We start from the raw sequence: 16,436 nt of genomic DNA on the forward strand, positions 1-16,436 counted from the left end.
TACGGCAATTCATAACACCCTCCCTCTCTGACTCTGCTGCTCCATCACTACCTTTCTCTCTCATACAGGCAGGTTCAGGCTGCTTAATAAGAGTGCCAAGATGATACCTGTCATATTTATATATTTATAGTCAGGACACACTGTGTTTGCAGGGACCAATATATCAACGCATTACACAGAGGAGTTACACTGTTAGAGTGCTATACTTGTTTGGTTTTAATCTTTATTTATCCAGATAAGGTCTGCTGAGTGGACATGTTGGGAATATTGCTGAGTCTGCAGCAGCCTCCCTTCCCATTCATAAACACACTCACACTCACACACACACACACACACACACACACACACACACACACACACACACACACACACACACACACACACATACCTGTGTGATGGTGCCAGTGTTAGCCATTGAACAGCTACAGTGGGGGACCGTCATTCTCTCAGAAAAACTGAGAGACCAGCTGGGTCAGCAGCAGCCTTGTCACAGACTGAATTTTTACATTTGTTTGGTTTTTCTAATTTACAGTTTCATTTGGACGAGATGACCTTGGATACGTAAACCTCCCATTAGGTCCAAACTCACCACACATACAGAAATACAAGACTCAAAAATGGCAAGGTTGGAGAAAGAAAAATTAAAAAACTAAAATATCTCGATATGCAAATTTGTTAGGTCTGATATCCAATCACAATGTGAGGCTAACCGCTTCCAAATATGGTCTGTCTGATCCGATCCCCCAATACATTCTGCATGCTTTTACTGGCATTAACATGCATTTATCCAGATACAGATTGAATTTTAATGCCAAATGTAAATGAGGTATATGACATCATCAGGGGTTAGTCTCTCAAGTTCCTCCTTCACCAGCTGACTACTCATGAACAGTAAGTTGACCTTTATGTGTACAAAGACTGTCCCCTATTGTCAATCAAAAAGAGCTCTTCTTGCAGAGAGCATGAGCTTGCTGGTGGGCAGAGAATGAAATATGCAGCTCAATCAGAGGAGTGGGTGGGGTTGAGGGTGGATCTGATGCATGAGTATAGAAATAAAGCTGACAGCAAGGTGACAGGGAAAAACCAAGTCTGTGCATCAAAGTGTGACATGTAACAATGAGCCAGTAGACTCATACGAGTCATATGGGGAAATGTTGCAGACCAGAAACAACTGTTAGGCACTGGATGATGGTTTTCTACTTGAAAAGATCTTGGAAAGAAGTCACTATGGGTTCACGAGTGCTATATATATAAAGGTTGTGTTCAGGGCAGGCTGTTGTGGGGGAAAGAGTCACTCCATCTTCCTGAGAGTGAATCAGAGCTAGAGGTGTACAAGATATGTACACATCAGCCTGAGGGCTAGATTCTGGGGAAGAAGAGTAGATTTGAGTCTAAGTATCATAGTAATGGTAGGTGTGTGATAGGTTAAGTTAACTGGAGGGAGAAGCAGATAGAGTCCAGGACTGAAGCCTACAGGAGTCCAGTGCTCTAGTCCACATACCTGATAAGCATAGTCATACAGATTCAAACATCAGACCCAAGGACATGAGTTCACTAAATCTGCATTCTGCCAATCTGGGTATTATTTATGGTATAGTTGCAGGCCTATGCCCTACATTCAATTCTGCATTTCCAACTATTCACATCCCTGCTCTTTGAACTCATTTAAAAGATATAAGCAAAATAACAAATACTTGGACCCATATGCCGATATTATATTAATGTGTTACATCTTGTAGCAACAGGTGTAGCAGGACACTATCAGTACTGTAATTGCACAAGTCCAGGGAAAGGGCACTGACGTAGACATGCACACTTGTACACAGGAGGGAAACAGGATGTCACAGTCATCAAAACCCCAGAGCTTTTACCCTGCAGTTAGAGTTCTTCCTGTGCTCGTACATCATCACATTAACCTAGTGTGAGTGCATCCAAAATGTGGCTTCTTATGCAACATGTGCGTGTGTGTGACTCTCTGTGACTGTTTTTGCAGAAGTGCCAATTATAGTTTCATAACTGGAAAATACATTTCTTTAAAATATCTTAACACTCATATATATACATATAAAATTATATAAATCGTATATAAGCAAGGCAATATGCTGATCATACTACATTTATTTTATTTATTATTTTATTTAATTTACAGTGTATATTATGTATAGAACAGTTTCCTGTTCACTCAACATTGATCCCGCAGATAAAAAAGAATTTCTTTCTGCGGAGATGTACATGCTTTTAACTTAACTGAATGACAAAATGTAAATTTGCATCCGATGATCTACAGCTATCATTAATCTGTTTTCTTTACTGGCACGATTTACTCAGTGTAACTGATTACATTTCCCCCTGATTTGGAACTGTTTCACTCAGTTTAGGCGGATGAGTGTACTCCCAACACCTACCACTCTACTCATTGTGACAGCAGCCTGGATCTGTTTCAAACAATGAGTCAAACATGAACAGCTTATATTTGTATGCTTGAAATATGACTTCCTAAAAATGAAAGCTCATTAAAGCAGACTCAATCCTTAAAAAAAGAAGTATAGAAATGGTTGGATGGCAATTATGAGGTCATGCATGTATTGTATCATGTTCACCACTAGATGGCGACAGTAATCTAATGACCTGAAACGGTGGCTCCTATCTCAGCATCCCATTGCTCCCTGTAACACTCCTTGTGAAATAAGTTAATATATTTGATGAAATAAAATAACGATTTGTCACAGAGCCTCAAGATCACTCACTTTCAGATGATATTGTGCTTATTCCCATATTTCCATACAAAGTTATTATCTCTTTTATTACCACACTATGAATTAATTTCCATACAGTGAACCTTTGGGTGGCCCGTGTATATAATAAAAAAAACTCTACTTAACTGACAAACATTTGTAAATGTAGGTAAGACTTTATTAAGCATATATACAGAAATATATGCATTTAGTGTAATAAATGTAGTGTACTAGCAGGGGGGCTGCCGACATTATTTGGTTATTAAGCTAAACATTTCTGGCATATTTAGTCATTTGAGGTGCTTTGCTGGATGTTTTTGTGAAATTTAAAATCTGACCAACTGGCATCATTATCAACGAGCGTTGTAGCGTCAGGTCAGATAAGCAGCTCACATATTAGCAAGTTAACATAAGCTTTGATACTGGCGCTCAGTAACGTAACATTAGTTCTATGTTGTTCTCTCCTGCAGCTATATTGGTTGCTGTTGGACAGATTCAAACGAAGTGGATCTAGGGAATTAAGTTTTGATTTGCTGGGAATGAATCACGTTAATGTTAGTTAATTTAGGAAATGAACTGATAAATGGCACACCTTTTAAATTAGGGGTTTTTTTATCTCTGGGTGGGGGGAGCATTGTAGGGCAGGTACAGTTCAAGTCCAAAGTATGTGGTACTTAAAACTAACACTGACACTCCATCTTCTTAAAGGACCAAGAGATGAAGGCTGACTCTAAAATCATACTCCCCAATTATTTTCCTTCACCTGAGCCTTGAGAATGGAGACATAATGGAGCATAAATGAGAGACAGAAGGACAGCAGAGGACAACAACCAGCCCCATGTGCAAATGTGCATTTTGTGAACAGAGTCACTGGGTTGTCTGATAACAGATCAGCTCAGTAACAGTAGTAACATCTGCATTCTTAAGTTTCACTGCAACTTATCACATGTTGTCGTTTATCAAACACATTACATACCACAGCTACAGAATATGGACAGACATCAAAGAGGGACAACAAGAAGATATGAAAGTAAACTGTACGTGATGTGCGTGGTCAGACAGAGAGTTGGATCTGAAAGAAGAGAAAGAGGGAAAGAGACAACTGCTGCCTGTGAGGATGTCACAGCAGAATCATAGGGTAGAGTTGTACCAGGCCAAAAGATTTTTTACATTACTGTCATTACATTACTGCAACTGGATAACATAACCTACCAAAAAGGTGAACAGTGACAGTGAGAAACCTGTGAATAGAAAGTGCTGAAACTGTAGTTTGTATGAGTTTAGTCTCAATGAGAAATGCTGTAAAGAGACACAACTGTCTGCTGTCGTACTGACAGTAGCACGTTTATTGTATGGCCTTGACCTACAGGGACATGCTATTTTATTATTTTGGATGCAGTGATACACTAGTAGATAGGGTAGTAGGGTATTTGCTTTTGACACGAGAGTTAAATGTTTTGAGTGACTGCCTTTTAGAAGACAATTGAAGTGTTGTGCTGCTCAGAATAACGTTCTATGATTATTTGGAGAACTGTAACAGTGTTTCAGACAAAGAGCTTAAGCTCTAAACTACTATTGAACACTGTGTAACAGCAACAGTAATATAAAACAATAAAGTCGAAACATTTAAACACAGAAAAGTATGTCTCAGTACATTGATTTACACGTTAATTCTGTAAAATTCATTGGTGACTAAAAATACTCCTCCACTATCTGGTCACACCATTTCAGCCACTCAACAAATAAAACACTAAACCAAAAAGATACACTTTTTGAAAACCGTAATACCATTTAATATTTAATATATATTTATTTTCTTTATCTAAAGTCTTGAGTGAGCCTGCTGATGCTGGACCTCGACCAGGTTTACAGCTCGACCAGGTTTACAGCTGCGTCTGTGCAAGGAACTCAGTATTTCTGATTTGTGAGTACAGGGATCTTCTGTAGCAGTCAAAAACTAATCTCATATTTTTACTCCTGTCACTCAGCCCATGGAAATGGATTGTCTCCTAAATGATAAAAAGGATTCATATATGAGACTGTAATTATATATATCATCTGCTGATAAGGACCATGCGTATGGTGCGTATATATGCCCAAAAGCTACTAAGGTTGAGGTGAGACTGTCAAATGATGCATGTGTGTTTAGTTTACAGTTAATATCTTCTGACATGATCGCATCAGAAAGATAGTGAACTTCACCCAGATATATACAAAATATTCAAATTGTTTTTATATTACAATATCAAAATATTCTTATGTAACAGAGATGTAACCCTCTGGGTATTTTATTATCATTCTGACACTAACCTCCTGTTGTCAGCTTCAAAAATGTTAAAAGCAAAGAATGAAAGAATTCACATCACACTTACTGCTAACCTATGTAAACACAGTCGACTGGTTTCACATACCTATTGCATTTATTATCATTAGCCTATATTAAGAGTCATTAAAAAATATATTGTACTTCAGCTACTACGACTATGTCTACAAAAATATTAAATGGGGTTTTATTCCAAATAAATCTAACTAAAAAAGCAATACCAATGGGATTATTTAAAGGAACAGTTTCAAAATCAAAGTGCAAATATGTGACAACAAATTATAACAAATCAAAGAGATAGTTAAAGATAGTAAGTTTTGGCACTTGACATCTTCATGCTGCTGAGGCACAAACAAAACACAAAATAACTTACGTTTGATTCCAAAAAATCTAATTAACAAATAGTTTAAAGTCAATCAAAAAATCAACAATTATTTCCCAATAGGTATATTTAGAAGTACAATAACAAAATCAAAACGTGACAGTAAATAAATGACGTAGGTATAAAGGCTATAACATCCCGGCACTGCAGTCTCCAGGAGCTGGTCAGCAGGCTTGTGGTAACAGCAGGTTTGCGATGATGACAAATACTCCTTTACTATTATTACTGCTGGTACACATTTACAACAGCAGGGGGCAGAGTCTTCTCATTTAGCGGGATGTAACCTGACTCTTTCCTACTGTGAAGGCCAACTGTTTACTTTTTTCATACTATAATAGATTGCACGATATAAAGTATCTACTATAAGACATTAGCTTAAAATCATGTGTGGACACCCCTGTTTAAACTTCCCTTAAGAGCCAATCTCCAGGTAATTTCATTATAGTTTATCAAAGCAACGCGGGCTGCCAGTGAGGGGGTTACACATAATAATAGGAAAATAGAAAATAATAGGGGCAGATGTTTTGATGCTGGCTGTTCAGCCCCAGTGTATTTTAGCCTCGAGAGATACGTCTGACACTCAAGACATTTTTAAAAAGTCAGCCGTTTATGCTACTAATGTATGAAATAAAATACTTAATGAGATACATTTGATTCCAAATAAACCAAATAACAAATCAAAGTCAACAGTACAAGAGAACATTTCTAAAATATGCAATAATAACAAAATGATAGAAAAAGAGTACATTATGTGACACTCGGGAATTCTCAAAGTCAGCCATGTTTACGCTGAAATGAGGCTAAGCATTCTTTAGCTTCTGCCTTGGAGTGAATTACTTTCTGAGGTGCCTTACTGTACTGAACTCACTAGAATTACATCAACATAAACTATGAAATAGGATATAAAAAGAAAATAAATCAAATGAACAAATAATTGCCAATGGGCTTATTTCAAAGTGCACTGACAAAATCAAAAGACAGTATGATAAACGTAATAGCAAATAAACTGAATATAACATTTTTGGCACTCAGGAGATCCCTTTAAAAGTCAGCCCTGTTCAGATCCTGTTTTTGCTGAGCTGAGGCTACACATGCCTGGTCGTCCGCTGCTTCCTTAGAGGAGCTGACTTTCGGCGGTCTGCGGTGCTTCTATGGGCCTGGAAGTCCTCATTATCACTCTCAGGTATTGAACCATATCTGGATGACATGTGTTACAGTTATTGTAGTTAACTGTGAGCAGGGAGCAGAAACTTCAGCTGATTCATTCCACTCACACACTCTGATAATCTACTTGAAATAATGTGCCTCGTTCATTTGTCCGTATATTGGGTTAAAATTATTTAATATGAGCTCATATACTGTAAAAAAAAAAACCACTATGACCATCTAAATGTTTACCTTGTTGTGTCCTGTCCTCGCTTGTCGATTTCTTCTAGTTCCTTTTTTGACAGATGCTCAACAATCGCCACGCCCATGCAGTCCCCCAGGACGTTGACGGCAGTGTTGCAGCGATCTCTGAAAGACCACAGAGCGGAGAATAATGTCCTCCTCTCCCTTCATTGTGCTGTTTGACATGTTTGACAATGCTTGCCAGAAACACAGGTTAAACTTACAGCAGCCATTCTATAACCAACAAAAGGGACGCGTCCTTTGCAGGAATCCCAACAACGGTCAAAATGAAGAGAGTGGTTATTGCTCCAGTAGCTGGGATCCCTGCTTCTCCTATACTGGACACTGCTACTGTGGCACTGCAGAGGAAACACAGTGATCACCAGAGTGGACTGTTGAAGACACAATAATATGAAGCAGCACAATGTATTGTTCATACTTTTTTCATGCTGTCTATCAAATCCTTTTAGGTATATGTATAGTTTGTATATACTGTATGTGTGTTTATTTTCTAGTATCGCTCTTCCCCAGGTTTTTGGTTTGGATAGGTGCAAAGTACACCCAACATGCAACATGTGGCAATCATAGGACATGTGAAGGCTGAAGTGAGAGAGGAAGGCACTGCATATATCCAACTTTAAAGAGGAACTAAACCCCCACGCCACTTGATCAGCTGAAAACCTAATGTATACAGGTATTAGTAGGGTTGTTGATTGATTATCCTCATTCTCCATTCTGCAGTAGAATTCTGCTATTGGCGGGTTGGCTTGGTTAGCTCTGACTTCCAGCAGCTGTATTCCTGCAACCCTGAGCGGTAGTCAGTTTGTCACAATGCTCACTGTTTCCTTCTGCCACAAGGCTATATGATTCTCTCTGCTGCATTTTTTAATTGGCTGGGAGGAAGGGAGCTAGCTGAATTTAAGGGTTTAGTTACACTTTACCACATTACCAGAGCAACATGTCTAGGTTGTGAGTCCAGTGAGGGATCGACAGACTGTGTGTGCTGCTTGCATTGAACTCTTAATTACAAGAAACAGAACAGAGTTACTGAGAATGTAATATGATTGTGACTTACCCAAGTGCAATTAACTGGCTCCAGTTCAAATTCATGTTGTTGATTTGGGCGATAAAAACTGCCGCTGCCATTTCATAAAGGGCTGTTCCGTCCATGTTGACATTGATCCCAACCGGCAGCATGAAGCGTGTGATTCTTTTGTCAATCTTGTTCACTTCCTCACAGCATCGGAAAGTCATAGAGGACGCAGAGCTAGGAGACACAGTGCATAACTTAATATACTTAAATATACATCTATTTTCTATATCTATCAATCTAAATCATTTTCTGTGATACTACAGGGTTGAAGGCCAAGACAAAGATAAAGATTAAAATTCTCTTACCTGCGTGAGATAAGCATGGCCTTCATCATGGCAGGAGAAACCCCCTTAATGACAGGAAAAGGGTTTCGTCTCACACACAGAAGGTAGATCAGTGGTAGGGCTACTGCTCCATGAATGATAAGCCTGAAAAAGAGCGAAAACTACACAGTGTATACTGACTCTAAGCATAGATTGTATAATAATAATAGAAAATAGTGGACTGAGCTTCTGGGTCTGAATAGGGAAGCCAGTGCACAAGTGCATTAAACCTGCATTCTTGAAATTGCCAGCAGAGGGAGACTCCATTGGCCTGCTTGGATTTAATGTATTGGCAAAATGACCCTACTTGATTTATTAGCTCAGTGAAGTTTCCTAATGGGTTTATGGTCTTGTTTCAAATCTTCTTCCATAGAGCATGACTTTTATTTTGTAAATTATGATCCAATTTAGAGTAAAATAGACAAAAAGCAAGGTACGCTTTAGGGCGTGGCTACCTTGTGACTGACAAATCATTCTTAGTGAGTCTGTGTGTAACACACCAAACTCAGATCAAACTGTCAAACAAGGCAGTGCTGATCAAATATGAATCAAGATTCTGTTTCTGTATTGCCTGTTTCTCCATTTCTTTCAGAAACATATTTTAGTGTACTGTTTATCTGTTATACGAGTATGTTACCAGGCAAGCCGTCATCGTTTCCTACAACGGACGAGTTGAAATCAAGAACAGCCAATGAGCGCAGATGCTGCTGGATGCAAAACACCAACATTGCAACTGCCATAAGGGGCAAACTCGAGGCTTCAAAACTATACTCCACAAACCAACGAGTGACATCATGTTCACACTTCACTGTGACAAACAAAATTACTAACAGCAAAAGGACTTGGAACTGCGGCAGTTCTAAAAGTGCAAAAGAGGACATACCCACTAACAACCACTGCCATGAATTTTCCAAGTTGGAAGAAAGTCTCCCAGTTGTCCCCAACCTCAAGAATGTAGCTTGCAGTCATGAACAACACTCCCAGTGGCAAGAAGCTGGAAAGGAAGTGTACACTGTGTAAGTTTATACTGTACAATGTTTGCTGTCTTTCTGTAAATATTGCATAGTCTCAGTTTAGTCCCCACTTTTTAAATACTATATATTATATCTAACTACGCAGAGGTTGAGCCTTAATTTCAGAACACACATGCTGTTTCACCATACCCTATTGTCATTCTGACCACGTGTCTTGTGGCCTCATGCAAAGACGTAATAATGTCCACAAAGCGTTTCCCTTTTTCTCCAGTCTTCCTGAGGGCTAGTCCAAAAATGATGGACCACACAATCAAGCCCACAGTGTTGAGTCCATCAATATGTTTACCCGCCAGACGCACTTCTGTGCTTTTCTGAAACAGGACGAGAAACTCAGTGAGAACTTCATCAACAATTATCCCAGTGAACGTAAACTTCACAAAACAATCTTCATAGTGAAAAAGAGGAAGATGTTTACTGCTTCCATGGGAGAATGTTCATCGTCTTCTTCAATTTCAATCTCCACCAGCAGAGTCTTGTACTAAAGGTATTAAGGTGAAACAGAAATCATGTTAAATATTACATTGTCTTGTCCGTATATTGCATACCTGAGTAATAAAACATACCTGTTGAAAGCTAGCCTGAACCAGATTTTGTGGCACCATATTCCTATAAAGAGTAAAGAACAACCAAACATATCTACCATTATGGAACTGGCAAGTAAAAATATTAGCCTGCTTGCAAATGTTGACAAATAAGAAGAGAAATGAAACATCTCACAAAGGACAAGAAAACACTGATGGAATTCCAAAGAAAAATAAGTGTTTTGAAACATCTGGTTACATTTTCTGAAATGTTAGCGACAAACCTACGTATCTTGCTGAACTGGAAACTGAAACCTAAACATGCAGAGAAATCAGTAGTAGTAAGAATCGGGCTGGGCCGCTGGAAAAAACACTTTCTGCTCACCTTATTAGATCCAACAAGGCATCGACTGTGGAGAAGGCTTCATCGTCGTCATCTTTTGTCACATATTTACGAGTATTATCACCGGCCCCAGGCTTGATCAGCATTACTAAGATTAATCCTACAAAACATAATCCAGGGTCGAATACAGGAAGCAAAACCATGTATAACTATGGACTTCATACAACTTAATACAATCAAAAGCAAGTCACAAAACAAAGCCACAAATTAGTTCCTCTTACCTATAGTAACAGACAGAACAGTGGTGGAGACAAAGTATACCGCTGCACGTATGGAGATTTTTCTGGAGGTACCAGTACTCATACCACAAACTCCTATTAAAAATAAAAACATGAGCTGAGGTCTTAAGACTGAAGGTTAGAGCATCAGTAAAATATTTCTTACATCACTGCAATGAAATTTAAGGTTAGGGCAATGCAGTAACTGTACAGAGTTGAGCCTGGGTGTGTTATTTATAACCCTATATGAGGATCATTTCATTTTTGACTGTCAAAATGTGAGAAGCTGATGTCAGCTGTGTATATCGTTATTATTACTTTTAAATACTATATGTGTAACACGTATAACCTAATGTTACAGTTGACAGAGTGATAAATATAGCTGTTGCTTACCAGTTATCACACTTAACACAATCAGAGGAATGGTAACCAGCTGAAGCATCCGCAGGAGTATTTCTCCGGGAAAGCCGATGTACAATTTCTCTAAGTTGGACAGAATGACGAACTTCTTCAGAGTCATGCCCAAAGCAATGCCTGTGAGACATTAACGTAGAAATTTAGTAGAAAAGTTCAACCTTTGAATGAGAAGAGAGATCTAACAGGAGCAAAAAATGCAAAAATAAAGCATTATATCACAACATAACTACACTAAGCAAAATGTCAAACTAAGGTACAATACTATACAATATTAAATCATAATTCATGGCTGTTTATGTCTGTCATGAATTGTGATGTAATGATACACATTACTCTGTTTCCTAACATGCTTACTTTACAATACAATTGACTATATTTCAGACAGGACAACACAACAATAAAAGAAAAACAAATAAAACACTTATCAGCAACACCCATTTTCAAATTGATAATATATTAATTCCGTCTAATGCTATCCTTACTGCTCATCCATTTATACAAAGGCTCCTCAGCGATGCCTAACAAATGGGTACATTTATGCAGATTTATTTTATTTACAATATAAATCAATCAACAATACATCTCACTTCAATGTAAATGTGCCAGAGTTAGCTCGTTTTCATCCATAGTCCCTGGGCAGGTTATGAACATAATGACCAGCACTATAGCACACACAATAACATCCTGGTATGTGGTAGCATTATAGGCGACTGCATGCTGCTCTTTTTATAACTATACCACAAATCTTGGGTATAGCAGCACAGAGGGATATGCAGCAAGACCTCACCAGCCACACCTTCACATCAGCTGAGCACATGTGAAATATACTTGTTGCCCTGTTAGCGCAAATGCAGCGATTTAATGTGGTCGCTAGATGGTGCTGTTTAACCTGGTGTGATCAGAAGCAGTATCTCTCGTTAGGTCCGGAACCGCCATATTCAGATTCCAGGATGAGAAAGAACCTAAAGTGGTTGTTAACAGGAGCTGTTGTTGTCATTTAACTTCAGTACACAACATGACCTCAGACGTGCATTCCTCTATTACTGTGGCTATATGGACGTTATCTTTGCCTTACTTCAGCTAAATGTAAGAGGGTAACAGGACACTACACATTTTTAGTAAGCACTAGGACATTATTGTTGTTGTTATTATTATTATTACTAATAATGATAATAATAATTATTATTATTCATATATCTGCAGCATTAACCCTTTGACAGCTCACATTTGTTTCCCTAAAACGTATTTGTATTAGCTCAGTAGCAAAGGGTTTTTGTCCTATAAATGTATGTTATACTGTTTAAAGATTTAATGTTAGTTCCCTATTTAACGTTAGTGACATTAGTTTTTTTTAAAAAGCCCACAGAGAAAAATCGAGCAAATGCTGTCCAGTCAGCAAATTAAAATTAGCCTTAGCTCGCTATAGCTGGCTTTAGCAGTTAAGCTAGTTAGAGCAAGTAGCTCACCTTCCATTGATTGAAATCATTAACTCATTCATCACTTACCCAGGGCAACACCAATCAGGCTGGAGACTGTTAACATACTCCTGTTCTTGCGGCAACAAGCCTCCATTTTCGTGCAGTTAAATTAGCTAAAGTTAGCTAACCTAATATTACAGAAACACTTGAGTAAACCTTGCTAACAGCTAGGTTAGCTTAACGGCTAGCGACCAAAGTAACGTTATGTTTTGATTAGTTAAAAGTATTCAATTAAATGTCAAGAATGACGTCTATGAGAAGGCTATACGTATTATTTTGAGTCAATACTCCCAAAGATAGATAAAGAAGATTCAGTAATAGGAGTTTCTGTGCTGGTGAGTTGAGCACTCAGTTCTCCATGTTTTGGTTCAAGGTGAGTAACTCCATGGCAACGGCTGCACACGTGAACGCGGCGGCAGGTATGTGAGTGACAGGAGCTCCAGTCTGTGTGTCCAGATGTGACCTAATGATCCAGAGCACAGTGGGGTTGTAGAAACACAGAGACAGACTCAGCTATGGCAGAACAGGTCAGTCCTTCAACTCACATCAACTGAAACTACACTCATTCATTGTTTTCGTTAGTATTTCATCATTCGCATTGGGTTTGCTTTAAGAATATCTATTGCATTGATCAACATGTCAGATAAGCTGGTGGTGAAGAATCGTTTTATTTTAAACTTTAAACTATTGAGAAATACATTTTTAAAAACTCTTCAAGTATGTATGTTATCAAAGCTGAAATGTAACGTACGAAGTTATGAAGTAAGGATTGGGCCTTTTACTTATGGATAATCTTTCCAAGTCTTTTTCTTTCTAAGAAACTGTATTATATAAAGTTACAGTTTTTCATAAGTTCGTAATTTCACGACAAAGTAAATGTATTATAGTTGAAAATATCATTTTTGGATCTTAGATTTGCAATAGAGTAAATATTTCAGAGGGGAGTTTTGATATGATCGTCAAGTGTGCCAACAGTGTAACCGAGACAAAGGTGTGCCTCTAAATAACCAGAGATGAACCCATTTTCACTGAACAAGTACAATTTCTCAAAACTGAAGCTAGAATATCACATCTATCACATAACAAAAAAGCCTTCTAAGTGATTACTATGTAGTTTGTCATGTAGGTGACAGTGAACAGTAAAATAAAACCTTTCATATCTTCCACAGATTAAAATTCTCCAACATCTGCAGACTCTGGATCCAGACAGATCTTGTGAGATGGAATTACTTCGTTCTCCCATGAAAGGTTCATTTGTCTGGAGTTCGAGTCTGCTTGACTACATGCAGCAGAAATGGTTCAAGTCCATGAGTGAGATCCACCCAGTCATTTATCAGGTATGTGGAATTTTTTCTTCACTATTCTCAGAAGTATCCAATGTATCGTTTTGCTGCATACTGGAAATACATGGAAAATCAATACAAAACAATTCACATAGGATTTAAAGCCAGAAAATATAATGGTTGTGGACTGCATCAAATGAGATCAATTTGATTCCAAATAAATCTAATTGAACAAGCATACATTTTTAACAGCAAATAAATAAAGTAATAACAAATAAAAGAGATAGTCAATGTACAAATGCGGTGCTTGTAGGGAGTGACCTGGGCTGTAAGCATGCTGTGCTTTTGTAAGTTGTCCATTGCTACTAAAATAATTTAAGCAGCACAGGAAGTATACTAATGTTCAATTTTCAGTTTTGTGGAAAGGGGGTTAACTGGCTAGGTAACTGAGTAACAGGCTAAGTAATGGAGTAAATGGCTACGTAATTGAGTAAATGACTTAGTAATGACTCAGAAAACAATTGAGTAAATGGCCAAGTAATTGAGTAACATGATAAATAATGAGTAAAGGGCCAAGTAATGGAGTAATTGGCTAGGTCTAACTACACTCTATGTCCAAGTAAACAGTGGGTTATTGAGACTTAACTGAACATCCAAGGACATGATAAGACCCATCGTTGCACCACACTATCTGTTAACCTGCCTGTTTACTGAGTGACACTCCAACAGGGATAAATCGTCCCTCTTTCGAGCCTTCACATATGGTAGTGTGTGAGGGTTGCATTTATTCATGGATGACTTGAATTAACTTTGCAGAAAGACAAGATCATACGTTGTATGCTTTATGTGAAGAAATATCCCACCGGGCCAAGTAATTGGGTAAATGGCTAGGTAATTGAGTAACTGGCTCAGTAATGGCTAAGTAGTTGAGGGGGGAGTTGAAGGGGGGCAGCATTGCTCAGTAGGCAGAGCTGTGGTTCAAACCCCAGCTCCCCCAGCCTAGCAAATGGCAAAGTAATTGAGGTTAGGTAATTCACTAGGTAAATTAATGAATGGCTAAGTATCGGAGTAATTGGCTAGGTAAATTAGTAAATGGCTCGGTAATGTTTAAGATGTTGAGTGAAAAGGTGGAGGGGGGCAGCATAGCTCAGTAGGTGGAGCTATGCTCTCATACTCAGAATTCACAGTTTTTCATGAATCTTCAACTCTTAACTACTCATTCATTCTTTCAGCTAGAAACTCCATTCAAACTCTAAAATGTTCAACATCTTCCAGACATGTTAGTTATCATTTGACTTTCAAATCCCACTAAAACGTTTCAAAATATTAATTTAAAAAAATTAGAAAACCCTTCAAATCCACATCTTCAATCTCTTCCCTCGCATTCATACATCAAAATCCATTCAAATTTAAAAACGTCCACGGCAAATAGGACTTTGTCACATTAATTTAGCTATTTCATATCTTTTATACTCTTCACTCAGTCGCAGTTTAAAATTCCTGAAAATTTCAGCCCTTCTGAGACTTTTTCATTAGTGTGAATTGAGTGGGTAACATCATCACTAGAGGGAAGCCAATCGACTCTGGAACAAATCATCTATAAATCTGGTCTTCACCAGGCTCTCACATCCAGTTTTTAGTTCATATACATCATTTGCATCAAAATGTAGCAACATTTGTGCCAGTCATAGACATGTCACTACAGAAAGAAACAGACTTTTGTCTTTATAAACTTCCAACCAACAGGAGTCCCAGCCAACGGCCACATTAACAGCCTTTTTAAGTGCAAACACAAACTTAATTTCTACCTGCTGCTCATTTGGTCACATTTTTGACCCTACACACACACACACACACACACACACACACACACACACACACACACACACACACACACACACACACACACACACACACTCATCTCTTTTTTGCATAATATCCCCATTTAGGTCATTGGAGTTACAGTCTGGGCGCTAGAAGCATAATCATGAGAGGTGCGCCTCAGCTAAGATCTCTATGAAATGAAGCCTCTGACCCAGGACTCACTGAGCAGATACCATCACCATGGCAACCTTCAATTGCAGTTGGGAGCACACAGCTAATTGAGATAACTTAATTAACACAGTTTGACAGGCAGGCAAGCAGGCAGTCGGATAGAGAGAGAGAGAGACAGGCAGGCTGACACTCAAGTACTTCATATCTTAAATTCAATCATCTTGGAAGATATTATGGAATTTATTCAACTTTTTAGTCCCATTCATAGTAATTAGACTCTTTCCCACTTGTCCAACTAGAGAACTCCTTCCAGTACTTCACACAAATTAAAGCCAGCAATTCAGTTTAGTGTTAGCCTTTCAGCAGTGAGCATTCACACCTGCAATTTCTTCAGAATTTTTTTATGTTATTTTATCAATTTGATTATCTTTTTTGATGTGTGTAGCATGAAAACTTTAATTTTGTTATACAGCCTTGTGCTTGATCATGGTGGGAACTGTTGGGTCTCTAATTTTATAAGGAGTATGATCTAGACCTGCTCTATTTGAAAAGTGTCCTGAGATAACTTCTGTCATGAATTGGCGCTATACAAATAAAATTGAATTGAAATTGAATTGTTGTATAATGATGAATACATTTCATTGATTTCTTGAAGTAGACAATAGTTGAGGATAGAATCAATCAACCAACCAATCAGTTTTTATATTTAAAGTGCAAAATCACCATGCTGTTTGGTCCCAAAACACAGATTTTTGTCCACAAAGCAACCGACATGTGGCGTTTCTAATTAATAAATAAATCTCTCTCCGCAGAGAACAGCTTTCCCCGTAGTAGATTAGCAC

At 38.2% G+C, this 16,436-nt stretch overlaps 2 protein-coding genes across 2 annotated transcripts in view; both read right to left on the minus strand.

Moving 5' to 3' along the window:
• Positions 1–16,436, minus strand: part of LOC127354529 (neuronal acetylcholine receptor subunit beta-2-like) — a 141,386-nt gene that overhangs the window by 16,169 nt on the left and 108,781 nt on the right. The window lies entirely within an intron of this gene.
• Positions 5,052–12,469, minus strand: LOC127354532 (excitatory amino acid transporter 3-like). Its single transcript, XM_051384490.1, has 13 exons — positions 12,344–12,469; positions 10,815–10,955; positions 10,425–10,517; positions 10,186–10,303; positions 9,843–9,885; positions 9,695–9,757; positions 9,409–9,590; positions 9,129–9,239; positions 8,228–8,350; positions 7,905–8,096; positions 7,054–7,188; positions 6,839–6,955; positions 5,052–6,637 (listed from the first exon to the last, which is right to left on the minus strand). Exons 1-13 carry the CDS (start codon positions 12,408–12,410, stop codon positions 6,526–6,528), a joined length of 1,497 nt encoding a protein of 498 aa, XP_051240450.1. The 5' UTR covers positions 12,411–12,469; the 3' UTR covers positions 5,052–6,525.

Source organism: Dicentrarchus labrax, unplaced genomic scaffold (assembly GCF_905237075.1).
Source record: "Dicentrarchus labrax unplaced genomic scaffold, dlabrax2021, whole genome shotgun sequence".
Classification (NCBI taxonomy): domain Eukaryota; kingdom Metazoa; phylum Chordata; class Actinopteri; family Moronidae; genus Dicentrarchus; species Dicentrarchus labrax.